Raw genomic sequence first — 19,989 nt, 5'->3', positions numbered from 1 at the left:
CTATAAATGCGAGGATGTGGAGAAACGGGAAGCCTTTTGCACTGCTGGTGGGAATGCAAATTGGTGCAGCCACTCTGGAAAACAGTGTGGAGGTTCCTCAGAAAATTAAAAACAGACCTACCCTATGACCCAGCAATAGCACTGCTAGGAATTGACCCAAGGGATACAGGAGTACTGATGCATAGGGGCACTTGTACCCCAATGTTTATAGCAGCACTCTCAACAATAGCCAAATTGTGGAAAGAGCCTAAATGTCCATCAACTGATGAATGGATAAAGAAATTGTGGTTTATATACACAATGGAGTACTACGTGGCAATGAGAAAGAAGGAAATATGGCCCTTTGTAGCAACGTGGATGGAACTGGAGAGTGTGATGCTAAGTGAAATAAGCCATACAGAGAAAGACAGATACCATATGGTTTCACTCTTATGTGGATCCTGAGAAACTTAACAGAAACCCATGGGGGAGGGCAAGGAAAAAAAAAGAGGTTAGAGTGGAAGAGAGCCAAAGCATAAGAGACTCTTAAAAACTGAGAACAAACTGAGGGTTGATGGGGGGTGGGAGGGAGGGGAGGGTGGGTGATGGGCATTGAGGAGGGCACCTTTTGGGATGAGCACTGGGTGTTGTATGGAAACCAATTTGACAATAAACTTCATATACTGAAAAAAAAAAAAAGATTTCTTTCACTGGAACGTAAAAGATCCTGACACAGTCCAGGCATATAGCAAGATGCAGGCAAAATGGAAACCAGAGAGCAGGAGATAAGGATCAAAGCAGGTTTGAATTTGGTTGCGTTTGTTGGTCACCAAAGGTTAGGGTGGTCAGTTACATCATTCTCTGTAGGTTTGCCATGAGATCATTCAAGCTCCTTAGGAGACCCCAAGCTTTTTCCTAGCACTGGCTTCTCAAAATAGAATGGACTTTGTAGAAGGAAATGCTCAGATACGGAGAGGACGCCCTCTTTGATGGACACCCTTCAGCAAATATAATCATGGGATTTGCAAAGCTGTTACCAAGACTCTTGTGGATGCTAAGGGACTCCCCCTCCTTACAGGGTTGGTCAGCTTGATTTTGTGGGAGCAAGAGAAAGGCAATGTGCTCCAACTCTGCACACTTCTGAAGGTTCTCTCCCCTGGTGAACATTCCTAGAGGTGGTTCTAGAACACTGTAGCCACTAACAGTACTCAGCCTGTTTTGCCCTTTCCTGCTTGGAAATCAGCTTACCTGTACCAGCTCCCCTAAAGAGAAGGGAAGCTCAGGAGAGTTAGAATCTCCTGTCCTTCAGCCCCAAGAAAGATGGCAGCGAGGTGCGTGGAGACGTTAGGGGGGCCACACTCAAGAGCCTCCCTTGTCCTCACCTCCTGTCTCCAGGATTAACACAAGCTGTTAAGATCTCACATTACCAGCAGGCTGTCACTGCAGTGAGGATCTCAAATGGCTCCAACCCAAGTCACAGATTGTCCCAGAGTCTCTTTCCTTACAAAGAAAAAGGAGAAAAGCCACCGCACCCCTAAACTTGTCTTGGAGCAGTATCGCTTTGATGAAGCCTAGTCTGACCATGTGCCTCACTAGAGTTCCACGGACAAAGGCAGGTTTGTAGCAGAGTATCACAACACGACACTAGGGGAGACAAGGTGTGTGTGTTTTGTTTGTTGTTGCTGCTGCCCTTGGAACTGTGTCAGTGGTTTTACAAGCGGTATTTCATTTACTGTACATGGCAATCCAAGGAATGAGATGGTAATACCACCACTTTCTATGGAAGGAGGGAGAGGATATGTACTTTGCCCAAGGTCACACCATTGGTACGAGGCAGAGCCCATGAGTGTGGACCCAAATCTACGGGACCTCCAAGTCCATGCTTTAGTCTCTGCCTCAGACCCTGACAGGTGGGTGCCGTGGAACCACAGTGGGCAGAAGAACCCCCTGCCCCTGGGGTTCATCCAACAAGAAATGCCTTCCTTATCAGAGCCATGTGTGAGCTCACTGGGGTACGTTGCCCATATCACAGCTATGTGCCCCCCTAAAGGAAATATGCAGATACATTATCTAGGGTTAGGGAGGCTAACCATCAGTAAGCAGGCACATGGCTTAAACCACCCCTCCCCACCCCATAACAAAACCGCAGGCTGAAGAAAATACTGATAGAGGAAGCACAAGAAAACAATTGCGTCGACTCTCCCCTTCTCTTCAACAGCTAGCTTGTCACAAGGTTAAAAACAATGATGTTCTATTCAGATCAAAGCAAAGTCAGCCAAGAATAATCAAAACTCTCATGAAAAATATTCAAAATATGGACTGTTTATTAATGGTAAGTTTCATCCTCAACATACATCATGCTTTGATGTTAGCTAATGATCGTATGACATCACCGTGCTTACCAACAAATTTTAAAATAATACTTACTGCACCTTCAGGTCAGCTTAAAATTCATTTTTATGTATGCCTTATAATGTACCTAATAACTGTTCACCGGTACACGCACATACTTATTAGCACAACAAATGTGTATGGATTAGGGTACATGCTAAAAAAATGTTAAAACATGTGTCCAAAAAGCTTCATAAATAAGACAGTGGAAATCACCAACTATGCACTATAAACCAAATTCCCAAGGATTTGCCATCTATTGGGGGCACATAGTTTGGGTGCTTCTCAAACAATGTGCATTCATGCTACCTAGGGGCCTTGATAAAATGCAGATTCTATTTCAATAAGTCTGTGGCAGGGCATGAGATTCTTCCGCTCAAGCTCCCAGGTCATGAAAATGAAGCTGCTCCACAGGACACACTCTGAGTAGTAAGTTCCTAAAAGAACTATAATGGTAACTTTTAAGTGTCCACTTGACTGGGCCACAGGGTGCCCAAATATTTGGTCAAAGGTCATTTTGGATGCATCTGAGAATGTGCGTTTGCATGAGATGACCACTGACAGTCAAGAGACTGAGTACATTGTGCTCCATCATTCGGGTGGGCCTCGTCTAATCAGTTGAAGGCATGTACAGCCCATAAGGCTGACCCTCTCTTGAGTAAAAGGGAATTTTCCTGCCTGACAGCCTTCAAACTGGGGTGTCAGTTCTGCTGATTTCAGACTTCCTAATGGCAAGTGCACATAATGTATCTCTCTCTCTCTATCTCTCTATATGTATATGTATATACCTAGATATAGATAGGTATAGATATAGATATAGATATCTCCTATAGGTCCTGTTTCTCTGGGGAACCCTAATACAGGTACCTCACTAAAGAAACTATACTTTTCCTTGCTATCACTTGTCCCAGTTCAGAACAATTAGGTTGAAACATTGCCATTTTTACCGTCAAAGATGATTGAATATTGACAATTTCATAAGGTTCCATTTAGTGTCAATTTCTTTCAAGATTTACTTGTGTGTTACTTGTCTCGAGCCATTTGAGTGTTAGTTCTTTGAGTGCAGGGATTGTGTCTGTACTGTCACTATTATAGCTCTCAAAACAGTGCTAGGTATGCCATAGGTGTGCTCAATAAATACCTATTAAATGAATATGTGAATGGGTGAATGAATGAATGAATGAATAAAGAGTGAATGAAAGAGATACTTTCTTTTGTAAACTGGGATGTCAGAAACCAGAATTCCTCTGTGCCAGATGCTGCTCTAGGCACTGTGGACAGTAATGTAAAGAGACAGATCATCAAGTAGCAAACCAGGAAATTAACAAGTTAATTTTAGGCTGTAATGTGAAATGAAGCAAGTAACACCAAGCGATGGGCTGGAGTGGGTGGGGGTGGGGGGGAGGCTGTGGTAACTGAGCCTGGGTCATCAGGGATGGCTTCTCAGAGAAGGCGACACTGGAGCGGAGACCTCAATGGCGAGGAAGCCAGCATGTGAGGTCTGATGGAGGAGAATTCGAGCCAAGCCAATACGACAGCTCCCAGGTAGCAATGAGCTTGGCATATTTGAGGAACAAAAAGAGAATACGGCGTTCCTTCACTTTCCGATTACGGCGAGCAAATAAAAGACCCCAACATTCCCAAACAGAGCTCAGAACCTCCTCATCTTGCTTCAGAGCTTCCAGGAGTCCCGAGGTCTAAACTGTGTTCTGACATTTAAACACTTGACTAGGATTCCGGAGCATTTCCTCTTGTATCAGAAGCATCTTTTAGTCTTTCAAGAACGCAAGGGTTGTGGGAATGAGGTACCTTTCTGGAGCGGTGGTTACACAGGTACAGGCAAAGCTCCTCAAACCACACTTAAAACGTGTGCCTTTTATCGTGCAACGTATACCCCACTGAAGGTGACTGCTAAAATGCAAGGACTCCATTGCCCAAAGAGAAGTAACCTGCCATGAAAAACGATATAGAGAGACTACTCCATGGGCAACAAGATGTGCCTGCAAGGGTTTCTCCAAGCTGGGGAGCTGGTGAAAGCCAGAAGGTAACCACAGACATGCGGGATAAAGGGGAAGCAGAAAGAAGAGAGAAGAGGCAAAAGAAGGGAAGACATTTATCATTTGAGGCCACTTCTTTAAAAGAGACTCCAAACAAATAAAAATACAAAAAATAAATAGAAGGGACTCCGGCTCGTCTGAAGCATGTTTGAAAAGCACCCGGGACACTGTGCTGTGTAATGTGCCACTTGGATTTCTGATTCTGTTTGAAGGTGGGCAAAACAATGGCATGTGTTCCTCCTGGCCTCAAGTGTATGGAGCTTCCTACAGGCATTCCTGCCCCCAAGGTCATTTCTCATCAATGCCTCCTCAAAGGGCACTGGCCCTGCCAGGGGCAGATGCAGGAAACACTCCTGGTCTTGATCTTCCAGCGGCTCCTTGAACTGGCCTCCCTGCATGTGTTGCCATTTGCAGAACCGTAAGCACTTCTTTGCGATCTGAGAGCATGTAAGTCCTGCACGTGTCCACTCAAAAGCCGTACAGCCTAGTGGTCAAGGTACCTGTGCTCTGGCCTCAGACTGTCCCGGTTGGAAGCCTGACTCCTCCACTCCCCAGGGCCTTGTTCATCCTCACGGAAAGCAATCCGTGCCTCTTCAAAGGCACACTGTCCTAAGGCCTGCCTCAGTGGGGCGGGACCTGAAATTAAAGGAGAATTTATACCCAAGCTCACAGCAAAATAGCAGGCTGGACAAGGGTTCTTTCATAACACCCAGGCCAACACTTTGCAAGGTATTCAATGTGGCCATACCTGGGTCTTCTCTCCTATTCTGAACCTGTCACCCTCCGCTGCTTAACCCTGAAGGACTTAGGAGCCTTGACCAATGTCACACAGCTAAAAACATATAACAGAGCCAGAGCTAGGTACCGAGTTTCAGACTACAACATTTACCCCTTTGGCAGGTCAGGGGTAGAAAATTCCAATCATAAGGGTGATGGCAAAGGGGTAAAAGTTGCTGAGCAGTGACCATAAAGAGGTCCTGTGCTAAGGGCCTCCCAAGCCCAGTCTCAGTGAAACCCTCGCACAAGCCTACGACATAGGGATCACCATGGTCGCAATTTACAGACAAGAACCTAAAACTCAGAGAGGTGAAGTCCCTTTCCCAAGGCCCCACAACTCTTAAGTGGCCACGCTGGATGGAATCTCCGGCCATCTGACTCGGGGTGGGCCTGACTGCGTCTCCAGGCACTGCAGGGACCAGCACTAAGGGAACTGGGTGGGGGTGGAGACGGAGGAGAACCTGAGAGCTTCCTAAAGAGGGAAGTCCCCCCCGGGAGGCAACCAACAGCTTCCTTGGGAAAATGCACGTCTGGTGTTGTCGGTTCTACCAATTTCTCAAGAGAAGTCAGCAATTGGGATTTCTATGTGAAATCTCCTTGGTTCTAAGTTGGGTTTCAAACACAATACATAACAGACACTGAAGAAATTTTACAGCCCAGACGCAGTGAGCCTTGACTGGATCCGAGTTTGGAAGCCCAAGCTCCAGAGGACATTTCTGGCATGACCAGGACAATGCTACCGTGATTGGCTATTTGATGGTATTAGAGTTTCTGTCCTGCTTCTTGAGTGCGATCCTGGGATTGTGTTGTGTGGGAGAATGTCCTTGCTCTTAGGCGATCCACGCTGAAGTATTTAGGGAGAAAGGGAGAGAGCAAATGAAAATACAGAGTGGGTGCTAAAGAGATATGACAAGATACTCATAATTGTGTGGCCTAGATTAGTAACTCTCAACTGGGGGTGATTCTACCCCTAGATTACATGTGGCTATGAATGAGGACATTTTTTTTTAACTCACAGCTGGGTTGTCAGGGGGGTGCTACTGGCACCTAGTGGGGGGAGTCGAAGCAGGCTGCCAGACACACTACGATGCACAGAACAGCCCCCCCAAACCGAGAATGAGCCGGCCCCAATGGCAGTCGTACCGGGAGTGAAAAACCCTAAAGACATTTTTATCCTTCTTTCAAGTTTTGTCTTTTGTATGTGTAAAATGTTTCACAGGAAAAAAAAAGAGAGAGAGAGAGAAAGAAACTTAAAATTAAGAATACATAAATAGTGGCCTGAGTGGCTCAGTTGGTTGGGCCTCTGACTTCAGCCTAGGTCATGATCTCTCCGTTCCCGGGATCGAGCCCTGTGTTGGGCTCTGTGCTGACAGCTCAGAGCCTGGAGCCTGTTTCAGATTCTGTGTCTCCCTCTGTCTCTCCCTCTGCCCCTCCCCTGCTCATGCTCTGTCTCTCTCTCTCTCAAAAATAAACATGCATTGGGGCGCCTGGGTGGCGCAGTCGGTTAAGCGTCCGACTTCAGCCAGGTCACGATCTCGCGGTCCGTGAGTTCGAGCCTCGCGTCGGGCTCTGGGCTGATGGCTCAGAGCCTGGAGCCTGTTTCTGATTCTGTGTCTCCCTCTCTCTCTGCCCCTCCCCCGTTCATGCTCTGTCTCTCTCTGTCCCAAAAATAAATAAATGTTGAAAAAAAAATAAACATGCATTAAAAAAAAATACATATATAGCAATACCTTGCAGACCAAACCAGTAACCACAGCTGGTTACCCTGGGTAACCACAGCCAGCCACTGTTTGCAGTCACTTGTTCCCATACATAGTGGCAGAATATAAGGCTGCTGTGGCTGATGGATGAGGGTCTCTGAATATCTTCCTATGTCATGGGCAAGACCCCCGCATGCCCATGGATTTCACAGGTCCTAGAATTAGCAACTTTCCCATTTTCAAGTCCCAGTCAGCCCAAAAAGGAGCAGCCAACATGCCCACGATTCTGGGTCTGAAAACTGACATCACGAAGGCCTCTTCTGGGATACCACAATGCCACGGGTCACGAGGAGCAGCTGGTGACATGGGGCTGCTTTCCGATGAAATGAGAATGAACCCTTCATCTCAGTGACCCGCATAGCCCAAGACAAAATAAATTAAGAGGCTGTGGCCAAGATGGTAATTTCACCCGGAAGCTCTCAGGTAGCTGGGTGTATACCACCCGGGTACCCCCTGACCTGTGGCTGGGACTTGAAATGGTTAATCGCATACACAGAGCACCATGCATTTCGACGGTCCTGGGGGCAGCCCCCAGCACCACAAATACACAAATACACAAAGCAGAAATACGTGCAGAAAACACACAAACAAATGCACATAAGAGAGTGACATTGGATTTAATGCATCCATCTCCAAGACTGTAAAATAGTCCCAAACTCAAGAACAGTCTTCCTTAAACATGTAGGCCACTTTTGAGGAGCCATTCAGGGAGGCTGCTACATGCGGATTTCTGGGGCTCATCCCAGACCTTTGCTGACCCGGAATCTTTCCCTTTCTGGACAGAACACAAGAATATGCATTCTAGGAAGCTGCCCACCCCCACCCAATGCTCACTCAAACTGAAAACACACTTGAAATCAGGGGGCTGGGGACTGCAGTTTTATAACTCACTGGGTGACCTCGGAGAAGCCACCCAACCTGAGCCATGATTTTGTCATCTATAAGTGGGAACTGATAGCACCTGTCTCCTAAGGTGCTCATGCACACTAAAGGAGTGTTTACACACACATGCACTCAAGTACACACACACACACACACACACACACACACACACACACACACACACCTCTCTCTCTAGTGCAGTGCCTGGCAAATGTTCTTTCCTTTTCAGTAATAGTAACTGGCCAGGCACTGGAAAGCCTAGAGACCTTAACAGAAGTACAAAGACTCAGCAACCCTAGAGATTGTGATCTAAATTGCCTAGGGCGGGCCCCTAGCAAGAGGGTTGTTTTGTTTTGTTTTTTAAAGCACTCCAGGTGGTCCTAAACAGCAGCTGGGGTTGAAAACCACACCTGGGAAACTGCCAATAAAATTCAACTATCCTTTCTCTTCAAGAGAAAGTACTCCATGGCATTCTGGAATTTCCAAACTGTGTACCAGGAGAGTCTTGTGTCCAGGCTCTTTGAGAAGTGTGGATGCCCAGAGATTCCACATGCAACCAGCCCTTTGGTGGTCCCTGAAGAAGTGGCTGCAACCAACTAAGCTGGGGGGATTCTTTCTCCAGACAGAGCTGCAAGGTGGCAAGACAGGAATAAGATTCCCTCCTGAGCCCTCAGGTCTGCGGTGGAGCTCTGTCTCAACAGGAATACCCAGATCACACAGAGCCTGAAGATCACACATCACCTTCCCCCTCTGCAGGCCAAAGGGAGCCGCCCACCCTTAGCTCAGCTCCCACCTTCCCACCTCCCCTTCTCCCGCCTTTCCTACCCTCCTTCACCCCCCACCCAAACACCCAGGAGGGCTCCTGGAAGCGCTGGTTTGCAAGGGAAAGGCTCAGTGGATACTTCAGCAGAGGAATTAATATGAATCTGCAAGGCAGCCTACCTATGCCTGAGGGACTCTCTCCCTACCAAGGCCACACCCTTTGCCTGCCACAGTCCTGCCTCCCTAGTCTTCCTTCACCTTAACACAGACCCAGGGAACCTACAGGGACTGGCTGGGACTGCAGGAAGTGAAACTCCTGCCTGTGGGGCTGGGGACAGGGCATCTTGGAGGTGCAGGAGGTGGGCGGGGCCAGCGTGTTACTCTCTCAGTTGGTCAGAGTTTCCTGAATCCTCTCCAAGCTAACTTTTGTGCTTCAAGACCCCAACATCCACCCACACCTCCCTGCTGACCCAAACCAAGAGGAATTTCCTCACCTCTTGCCCCAAATCCCTCCCCTTTGGGGGGAAAAAAAATCATCGGATACTCTGCCTATAAATAGAAAATAATTACTAGTGAGGTGGTCATGCTCCTCCGCCTATTTTGGGTGGGTCTCTTTGTTGAGGTTTTTTAGGCAGGCGCACCCAGTTCCTGCATCCACAGGAGCACACATGGGCCCCCGCCCAGGTGTGGGGAGGGTGTGTGCCTGTGTGTAGGGGGTTGGGGGGGGGGCACATGGCGACCCGGTTGCCCACACTCGGCAAGATCCAGCTAGCTACCGCCCAGCCACACAGCTGTTCCAAGACCGCCAGTCGCTCTCCAACCCTGCCCGCCCAGACCTCCTGCCAACCCTGGCCTGCATAGCGTCTGGGGGCTGCTTCCCAGTGGCTGCGCCCTCTGCCTCCAAAGTTACTGGGTTGTGCGAATCAACTTAGACACTTTTTAAAAGGCAAAGGAAAATCGCTCCATTAATCCCCAAATGCCTTCTCCCATCTGCTGCATTCTCAATCACTAGGACTTGCCTAATGCAAGTTGAGGGAAAGTTGAAGAATCAGTGGGGCAGGAGGGTGGCTCCCGCCCTTGGAGTCCTCGCCAACCCCTGCAAGGGGCACAGCGCGGGGCGGAATCCCTGGCCCCCAGCAGGGAGAAGTGGCTACAAGGGAAAGCGGGCAGGGGTCCGGGTGGCGGGGAGGCAACCAAGGTCCCAATTCCAAGAACCTGGCAGCTCAGAGAGAGAGAGAAGAGGCCGCTCCAGGCAAGGCTTTTCTTCTTGTCCTCCCTCTCTCTCTCCACCTCCCTCGCTTCTTTTTTGCGAGCCTTAGGAGTCGCAGAAGGCACACACTGCTTCCCTCCCTCACACATGCCGCCCTTCCTTTTCGGGCTGCCTGCCCTGTTTACCTAGAAGCTGGCATCTGGAATCCGAGGGGTAGACCCCTCGCCAAAACCCAAGACTCCGGGGCCGTGGGCTCCCGGGCTGTGTGTGTCTCAGATCCGCTTGAATCCTAGGTGGGAAAGGGCAGCGAGACGGTGAGGGGTGGTGCAGAGACCACACCCTATGTACACAGGCGCTCAAGTCCACACCTGTGCGGAGCCCAGCGCCCCTTCTCCGCCCTTGGAGCCGAAATTGGCTGCCCAGGCGATCTCCGCCAGCTGAGATGGGGGTTGGGGGGGGGGAGCGCCATTGCCCAAGGAAAGGTGGAGAGGGAAGAGGAGGGAGAGCGGCGCCTGGAGGGGAGGCGATGGAGTTGGGTGGAGGGGAGGCAGCCTACCTGGACTTGGCTTCCTTTGCCGCCGGTGCGCTTTCTCCAGCCCCAGCTTGGTGAAGATGCCTACAAGCATGACAGCCAGCACCCCGCACATGATGTAAAGGATCAGGTTGGTCTTGTCCTTCGTGGGGTGGTGCAGGGGGCCGTCCTTGCGCGCTGGAGGCTTGCGGGTGTTGAGCCACAGCGGAATGTCAGAGTTGGTGCAGGTGCTCTGGTTCAGTCGCCGCTTCTTAACACGTGCAGCAGAATCGCAAGTCACAAGTCCCTCAGCGGAAGATGAAGTCGCCCGAGGAACAATTGAACGGCTGGTCCCACTCCTCCCTGATATCGAAGTAGCCCCGGCAGAAGTTCGGCGTGGGCGCTCGGGTAGGGGACGCGTCCCAGACCCCCGCGCCCTCGCTGGCCTCTTCCGAGGCAGCCCCCAGAGCGGCTGCACGCCCCCCTCCCCGCGCCAGCACTACCACGCAGCCCAGCTGAGCCAGCTGCCGGTGCCCCGCTCGCTCCTGCACCGGGCACACGCGGGCGCACAGCTCGGTAAGGAAGCTGCCGAGAAGTAGCCGGAGGACGCTACGAATCATGTCTCCCAGCCTGGGCTCCGCCAGCCGCCTCTCCAGGCGCGGACGAAGCTCCCGAGGCTGTTGCTGGGGGCCGCCAGCCGCACAGGCAGGGAGAGGCGTGGGGCGCTCGGTGGTGGGCGGCCCCTGCGCTGGGCTCAGCCCGCTTTCGCCTCCCGGACGCTGCGCGTAGCGCGCCTAAGGGGAGATCCCAGGCGGGGAGGAGCGCGCCTGGCCGTGCTGGGGGAAGACGAGTGGGGGCAAGCGCTGGGTGCAGGTCCGGCCCCCTACAGGGAGAAGCGGAGGTCGCAGAGCAGCGGAGAGTGGGTCGTCCGTGCCGCACCTAGGTCGGCGGCTCCGGACTAGCCGCCCTGCGCCCGCTCTCAGGATCCCTCTCAGCTCTCCAGCTTGCTAAGTCCCCAGGAGAGAGCCAAGCAACGCTTTTGGTATGAAGAGAGGGCAGGAGGAAAGGGGTGGGGGGGAGGGAAGGAGGGGTGGAAAGGTCGCGAGCTCCAAGGAGGCGGGGGCGCGGAAGAGGTGAGTCGGCAGGGCTGGCGGGAGCGAGTTGGGGGGCGGGAGTGCAGAGCTGAACTAGGCTAGCGGGCGGGGAGGGGGGGGGGAGCGTCGGCAGCCACTGGGGCTGAAGGCAGCGCTCGGGTTTCCCAGCAGGTGGAGGATGGCTGCGGGACCTCCCGCGCCCTCTCTGGAGGGAGACGCGGCTCAGACCTGTTCCTGGCGAAGAGGCGGCTCAGCCCCTGGCTTTTTCAGGCGTGTGCGCAGGAGCTGCGGTTCGAATCTGCCCTCCAGGGAAGGGGGGATTCGCAGGGGTTAGGTAGGGACAGACTAAGTGGCTTCCACTCCAAGGCAAACTGAGACACAGTCTGATCAGGATCGCCCCTCCATGGTGCCCTGGCCATCTCGCCCTTCCCTTCCTCGACTGAGCCCTCTAGCCAGGCGCGCGTCCGGGGTGGTTCTACTCCCTGGGACTTGCCTAGGAACAAGACTGAGCTGGGAAGGCTGGATGGCAAGCCACAGGCCCCAGGGTAAAGACCCCTGGAGAGGGCCTTGGGACGAACTGAAGTCAAAGAAGCCCAGGGGGTAGAAAGAGGCAGCAGACCAGGCCCAGGCGTCCCAGAAGGTCTTTCCATGGGATTCTCCCAGGCCCCAGGACCTGCCACTTGTGTCCTTCTAAGACCTCGCGGGGGCGTTCCCTGCGTTCTACAGGAGGGCACACAGCACGCCCAGATCCATGCAGCACAAGGCCTGGACACCTAGCTTCAGCCACCCTCCCGCATCTGGAACTCGCGCCCGGGTCTCTGGAGTCCGCTGGCCCCTTGCTCACGGATCCCCCCAGACATCCTCACCCGCTGTGGTGCAGTCTGGCCTTGCTTCCTGGGCTTCCAGCCTCTGGTCCTTGCCCTTCAGCATTTCCAAATCTGCCCTCTCCACTCAGCTGATTCCAGCTGGAATCAGTTGGCCCTCTCTCATTTATCCCACTTGTTTCCTCTGCTTGAGTTTGACTCCAATAGCCCCCAAAACAGGATTTGCACCAAAGCTGCTACACTGAATTTAGATCTCCACACGCCCCTGTTTTGTTTTGTTTTTTCTTTTAATTGCATTAACTAAGTATACACCTTGCAGTCAGCTGGGCGGTTTGCAGGGAAATGATGTCTCCACCACCCTCCCCTCCACTGGGCTTCAGTCAGGGGCTTCTCCGGGCATTTTCAAAGCACCAAAAAGTTGGGCCACCAATAAAATGACATAGTGGGTTCTCTTTAACCGAAAAAGCATGGTGGGGAGGTGGTTACTGAACTCCTTTGCAAGTTTTCTCAAAATGACAGGGAGTTTGGCTCACTGTGCCTTCTCTTGGAAGAATGTCACCTCCTGTCTTCTGAAAGACTAGCATAGAATGACCCTGTTCCAGCAAAAAATGAACCAGGCCGACATTGACCCAGCATACCCAGGAGTATGCCAGCCCTCGGAGACTCACTGAATCGCGGGCTGTATTATGTCCCAAACCCACCTGGACAAGGTGTGAGATTGTTTAGTCTAAATGCATCAGAGCCATCGGAACGAGGTTCCCAAAATACGGCAGTGTGGCATGTGGGTCGACCCACACCCACCACCACTGTGTGAGCCTCTAAAACACAAGCATTGGTGTGTGAGAACTAATGATGGCTGACATCTGATGCCTACAATATACCCACTAAGCTTGTCTTTTCTAAAGTCACCTCCTCACAGATGCTCAAAGCATGCCTAGCATCTCGCAGACAATCTGGGAATAGTTGCTAAACCACTGGAGTGACTGATCTCCTGTAACTCTATCTCTAGGTGATACTACGAGGCCCACACAACAGAGGGAGGGACTAAGGCCCAAAGCGATTAAACCAGATGCCCACAGTAGAGCACCAAGGGACGCTACACAGTTGGCATTTGACCCAAGAAATGTGACTCCTGGGTCTGTGTTGTAACCACTGCAGGTAGTGCCTGCCTAAAATAGGCCTCCAGACTCCCCGTCCATCTGATGTTACATGATGTATTTGGTTTTTGCCTATCTCCGCACTTTGAACGGTAAACTCCAGGGCAGAAAGGGGCCTTGACTCATGCAGCATCTCCCAGCACCTACAGCAGCAAGAAGTATGAGAAACACCCAAAAACTATGTACAGGCTGTTTTGATGAACTTACTAAACTCTTACGCAAGACCTTTGGTGTGACACCAAGGGAGGAAAGAAATGCATACAACATGGACAGACAATGGAGTTTCTGCTGTCAGGACCACACAGAGGGATTGGGATATTTCTATGATATTTTTATGATAAGAATCCTAACAGCTGTGAGACAATATCTCATTATGATTTTGATTTGCACTTTCCTGGTGTTAGTGACGTGGAGCCCCTTCATGTATCTGTACGCCATTGTGTGTCTTTGGGAAAATCTTTGGGAAAATGTCTATTTAAGTTATTTGCCCATTTTTAAGTTGGATTATATGTGGGTTCTGCTATTGAGTGATATGAGTTCTTTAAATATTTTGGATATATTTTCTCTTGTTCTGTAGGTTCACATTTGATTTTGTTGATGATTTCCTTTGCTGTGCGATGCTTCTGAGTTTCATGTGGTTCCACTTGTTTCTTTAGTTTTTATTGCTTGTGCTTTTGGTGTCACATCCAAACAATGTTGTCAAGACCAATATTTAGGGGCTTTTCCTGTTGGTTTTCTTCTAGAGTTTTACAGATTCATGTACAATATTTAAGGATGTTGAGTTAATTTTTGTGACTAGTATAAAATATGAGTTTAATTTCATTCTTCTGCATGCAGCTACCCAGTTTTTCCAGCACCATTTATGGAAGAGACTGTCCTTTACCCATTGTATAATCTTGCCTGCTATGTTATAAATTAATTGACCACATATGCATGGGTTTATTTTTGGGCTCTTTATTCTCTTGGCCTATGTGTCTTTTTTTTAATGCCCGTACCATAAGATTTTGATTGCTGCAACTTTGCGATACAATTTCAATCCGGAAATAGGATGCCTCTAGCTTTATATACTTCCTCAGATTGCTTTGGCTATTTGGAATCTTTTGTGGTTCCATACAAATTTTAGGGTTTTTTTTTCTACTTCTGTGAAAATGACATTGGAATCTTGGTAGAGATTGCATGGACCTATAGATGACTTTAGGTAATATGGACATTTCAGTGATATTAATTCTTCTGATCCATGAGCATAGGATATCTTTTCATTTGTTTCTGTTTTAATTTTCATCAAAGTTTTATAATTTTCCGTGTACAGCCCACTGTCTCCAGAAATGTGGGTGCTACTGGGTCCTATAGAATATGTAGATCCTTCAAATGCCCCCACTCCTCTTCGTGTTGTGGCCTCTGTGGCCTCTAGAGGAAATGGGGGAAATTCCCTCTGATGCCTAATATACACACAGGTCTAGTTGGGGAAACCCAAGCAGAGGAACTCAAGTTGCTACTCAACCCAATACTGACACCATCTGGATGGAAACAGGAACAAGCTAAGCAGCCACTGGGCTGAACTCAGAGGGGTTTCACTGGTGATCACTCATGAGTTCTAGCCATTAATCCTTTGCACTGACAGGTGGGCTGTTCTAAAGAGATTCGCCTCGAATGTAGACACTGGGAAGCCAAAGGGCAGATTATCATAAGTAAGCCCTGTGGTATCGGGATATGGCATCAGGACATCTGGCTCACCTGCAAGAGCCTGAGGTGATCCTCCCTGTTTTCCATGTCCTGGCTCAGAAAGCACTGGTTGGTAGAAAGGAAAAATGGAATGTTAAAGCAGATTAAATTATTAACAGGGAAAACGACCTTGTCCCGGTGTACTAATGTGCTGTCACAGGCTTTAATGCATTTGAATGATCAAACATATGCCCCATATGTCAGACTGGGGACCCCTGCTAAGGCACCCAACACTATAAAGGTATAGAAGTCTAGGGAGACCGCTATGGCCCCAACTCTCACTGTGGATTCATATGCTATGCTGCTGAGAACACCAAAAGGTGTTGTCTACTGGAATTTGCCATGGGATGCCCCCTAGGATAAGTGAGTTACTTTGTGCCCCTGGGTGAAAGGGATCTACTCCATCTCTACTGGGATCCTGTTGTCATGCTGAAAGTCAGACCTGTAGAAATGCACTATACCTGGAATGGAGCACACCCCATTGAAAGAGGGAAGAACATGGGGGTCCTAGTATGGCATATTCTGCCCCAGTCTATCTCCTCATGCCTGACAGTGCTGCTTCCCCCTGCCTACATGTATGGCCTGCACAATCAGGTGAAGTTCCTAAAGCTGCTGGTCTCCCTCTCCTTCAAGGCCATAAGACACTGACACACCCCTGACAATCACGAGGCTGATCCCTACCCTGGGTATAAGCCCAGGTATAGCAACTGACTGTGCAGTACATACAGCAGATTAAGTACAGTCACTGTGGAGCCTTGGAATGGATGGATTGGCTATTGCCAGGATTTGCCCTTAAAATACAGTGACTTGGCAAATGTAGTAACAGCATGTGCTACGTTTGTTTGTTTGCTTGTTTGTTTGTTTCTTTTTTCGTGGAGGCTTTGGGTTTTCTCTGTATACTAAGATCATGTTCTTTGCAAATGGGTGATTTTACATCTTGCTTCCTGATTTGGAAGCTTTTTATTTCTGTTTCTTGCCTGATTGCTGTGGTAGGACTTCCAAGACTACGTTGAATAGAAGTGGAGAGAGTGGACACCCTTGTCACCCTTGTTTTGCTCTGGATCTTATAGCAAAATCTTTCACCTTTGACTACTGAATGTGATATTTGCTGCAGGCTTGCCATATATGGCCTTAATTATGTTGAAGTAAATTCCTTTTATACCAAATTTATTGAGAGTTTTGAATTTTAAGTTCTTGTGTATGAAAGTTCTCCATATCCCTGGGTAAGGGCTCAAATGGGGCCTGGGTAAGAAAACACTGACAGCAGCAGCCAAGGTGACCTTGTGTTGTGCTTTTATCCTGTGAATGAACTGGCACTAAATGCTGTCCCTCCATAATTCTCCCCAAGCCGCATCAGAGAGGATTCCAGGGCAAGATTCTCCCTCCTGGTTCCAAGGGCCCTGGGTGACTCGTTATGCCCGTTCAATAACTAGGACACAGAGGTCATGGGGGACACTCCTGTGGCCCCAGGTGCCCATCCCTGCCTGGCTTGCCCATGCCCTGCTGGAGGGTGATGCCAGGGCAAGAGACAGTGAGGTGGCTGGGGCAGGGGGTAAGGGCCGAGGGCAGCCCAGCATGGTGATTCTCCTTGCTTGCAAGACCATGGCTCACTGCTCCATCCACCATCCCAGGGATCTGCTGCCCCTGCTGCCTCTGGATGCTGTTGCTGCTGCTTCCCGGCCCCAGCCTGTACCAGCACAGGTGAATGAGGGATCTGCCCTTTGGGGACTCACGAGGCCTGCAGAACTCCTCCAACTCTTTCCCAGGGTGTCCAATCCTTCCTTCCTTCCATGGGAGCCTGCTTCAGATTCTGTGTCTCCCTCTCTCTGTCCCTCCCCCACTCATTCTCTGTCTCAAAACTAAATAAACATTAAAAAATTTAAAGGAAGTGTGCTTGTATCTCCGCCTTACTTTTTATTTTTTTTAATTTTTTTAATTTCAATTTTTTTCTGCCTTGCTTTTTAAAAACAATGATATCTTCACTGAAGATCATTTAATATATATACACACACAGTATGTATTTGTATATGTGTACGTTATGTATGTTATCAATATAAATTTACTTCTAAGTTTAATATTTGTGTTATTTATATACATTCATATAATAAATATACTTATATATTTATATATTTAATAAATAAATGACAGCATATTTATTATATATTTTTAAAATACAGTTAGATGTATAATAATATGAATGACAATTTATTATAATTTATACCATGTTTAGATTATAAACATATTTATTTACTAAATATGTAAGTAAGGCAGTAATGCCTAAGTTGAGTTCTCTATTTTATTTTATTGATTTATTTTGAGAGAGAGGTGGGGGAAGGGCAGAGAAAGAGGGAAAGAGAATCCCAAGCAGTCTTTGAGCAGTTAGCTCAGACCCCTACGCAGGGCTCGATCCATGAATGGCAAGATCACGACCTGAGCCGTTATCAAGAGTTGGATGCTCAACTGACTGAGCCACCTAGGCACCCCTAGAATTTTTTTTCACTGATCATTCTTTTCAACTGCTGTATAGTATTCCAATATGGAAGTACCCTGAGTTATTTAGTCAGTACCTCACCTATGGAGAGATCTCTCTGGGAGACTATCAGTTCTCTCACCGATGGAGGTGGTTTTCAGTCCTTTGCTATTACAGACAATGCCATAATGAACACTTTTCTACATCTTTGACTATGTATGCAATGACACCTTTCTCTCTTCTTCCCACCCCCCCCCCACCCCCTGCCTTCCCCTGACCTCTCCTCCTCCTCTCCATCTGGCCAACTCATGGCATCGGGGAGGAGAGACACAAAATGTGACAATTGGTGGTGATGTGACGAAGGCCGGAAGACAGAAACTGGACACACAGTATCCAGGCCAGAATTATAACAGGAATCAACTTGCATTAATTTGGGCAAAAACAGGAGGAAGTTAGGAGGACTTTATTGGGAGATCCAGGAGTAGCACGCAGAACCCCCAAATCTCAGGATCCAGAAAGCCATCAGCCAGGTAGTTAAGTTTCTCTTTGTCTTGTTTCTGCTTCTCTCTAGAATCACATCCATTTTCCCTTTCTGTTTCCCAGCACTGTTTGATCCAGTCTGTGCATGGAGGCCAATGGGATTCCCCACAGGACTCGGTATAGACGTTCTCAGCTCAGACTCGTTGGCTTTTTCTTGGTCCCAGAAGGCTGATGAGGACCAGATTGGCTGGCAACATGATTTGCATAAGATGCAAATCTGAATGGATGTGTCTGTCTTTGTTTTACATTGTTGGATAAGGTACCATCATTAGAGGAAGCAGTCTTGAGCCCCTTAGCAAGGCATTGAAACACTTTAAGCTGACCCCCTACTTGACCTTTATTTCCAGTCTTTTCTCCTCAAAAGCTCCAAGTTCTGGCCGTGCCAAGCATCAAATCAGTTTCTGTATACACGAAGATTACATGCTTCAGCCAGGACAGTGTATGTTGGATTTCAGCCTCAGCTCACCCATCGTTTGGGTAGCTGTACAAGCAGCAACAGGAAATCAGAGTCAGAAGCGATTCGGAGATATAGAAATCCCTTGATCGTGGCGTGGGTGGTGATGAAGGTTAATGCTGGGTTTCCCTGTATATGGGGATGGTGCTCTAACTATTTTACTCAAATTACAAAGGACATGACGGTCTTGGCAATACAGGATTTGGAAGAAGGCATCCAATGGATGGCACCCGGTCTTCACAGGCACCTTGCCTGTTCCTTTAGACTTCCCTAGTTTGTCTCAATTCCGGACAGGTGGCTAAGCAGGTTACGTCCTCTTCAGGTACCATCGACCATCAGAGTTGGTGCAGCTGATGTCGCTGATGGAGTGGATGTCTCTTATCAGAGGCGGGCCATCACCACGTCCCGTTGATTCCACTACATATTGCCAGGACCCTGGAATATTGCCTTTCTACTTTTCTCCTGGGATAAAGCAAATAAATAACTGTCTTCTGTCACCAGCACTGGTTCCCCTGATGTGCTCTCCACAGAACAGGTGGGGTTATTGTGCAAAAATGTAGATCTTGGTCAGGTCACTCCTCCTTCAATGGCTTTCTGGTGCCCTCAGGCTTAAATTCACTGCCCTCTTCCCCTCCCTCTCCTCCCTGGCAAATCCTGTTGGATCTGGACCTTGCTACCCTTCAGCCTTAACTTCCACCTCTGGCCCTGTCTTCCAGTCTTTTTGCCTAGCTCACTAATGCGTGATCCTTATCTGGAACTTAGTGTAGGCATAACTGCTTGTACTAGTTTCCTCTTGTTGTTGTCACAAATTACCACCAATTCAGTATTTGAAAGCAAGAAAACGTTATTCTCTTATACTTGCAGAGGCCAGAAGTTCAAAGTGAGCCTTAATAGCCTAAAATCAAGGTGTCGGCAGGCTGATTCCTTCTGGGGGTTCCAAGAGATAATTCTCTTCCTTGCCTTTCCCAGCTTTTTAGCTTGTGGGGCTTGTGGACCCTTCCTCCATCTTCAAGCACATCACTCCAGTCTCTACTTCTGTCATCTCATCTCCCTTTTCTCTTCCCTGGTCAAATCTCCCTCCATCTACCTGTTAGAAGAACACTCATGATTACAGTTAGGGCTCCCTTGGATAATCCAGAGCAATTTCTCTGTCTCAAGATCCTTAACTTAATCACATGTATAAAGTCCTTTCTGCCAGGTAGTAGGTTTGAGGTTCCAGGGATTAGGACTTGGATATCTTCGGGGACCATTATTTAGCCCACCACCCTGCCTTCCTGAATCCAAGGCTATAGTAAATACATTAGACCCGCCCCTGGTTCCCTTAGGATGCCATACTTCCCAGTTACATGCATGACAATCATCCATTGAGGAAAGGACTGGTTATACATTCACCAGCTCT

General features: G+C 48.8%; 2 protein-coding genes and 1 long non-coding RNA gene across 5 annotated transcripts in view; 2 read left to right on the top strand and 1 right to left on the bottom strand.

Moving 5' to 3' along the window:
• Positions 1-10,971, bottom strand: part of LOC105260155 (protein shisa-9A-like) — a 48,566-nt gene extending 37,595 nt beyond the window's left edge. Inside the window, 2 exon segments of the mRNA XM_045038560.1 lie at positions 10,375-10,606; positions 10,608-10,971. Of these exon segments, the coding sequence (XP_044894495.1) occupies positions 10,375-10,606; positions 10,608-10,949 (574 nt within the window). The 5' untranslated portion in view covers positions 10,950-10,971.
• LOC123380411 (transport and Golgi organization protein 1 homolog) overlaps positions 1-19,989 on the top strand; it is a 207,520-nt gene that overhangs the window by 132,792 nt on the left and 54,739 nt on the right. The gene's annotated exons all lie outside the window — the stretch shown is intronic.
• LOC123380425 lies at positions 11,101-17,014 on the top strand. 2 transcript variants are annotated; one of them, XR_006586169.1, is made up of 2 exons: positions 11,101-11,371; positions 11,595-17,014. It is a non-coding gene; the product is annotated as an uncharacterized LOC123380425 (long non-coding RNA). The 2 variants fall into 2 exon arrangements; XR_006586168.1 differs by having other exon boundaries at positions 11,592-17,014.

This window comes from Felis catus, chromosome D1 (assembly GCF_018350175.1).
Source record: "Felis catus isolate Fca126 chromosome D1, F.catus_Fca126_mat1.0, whole genome shotgun sequence".
NCBI classification, from domain to species: domain Eukaryota; kingdom Metazoa; phylum Chordata; class Mammalia; order Carnivora; family Felidae; genus Felis; species Felis catus.
The sequence above is the reverse complement of the archived record's forward strand: the minus strand, read 5'-3'. Positions and strand labels throughout refer to the sequence as shown.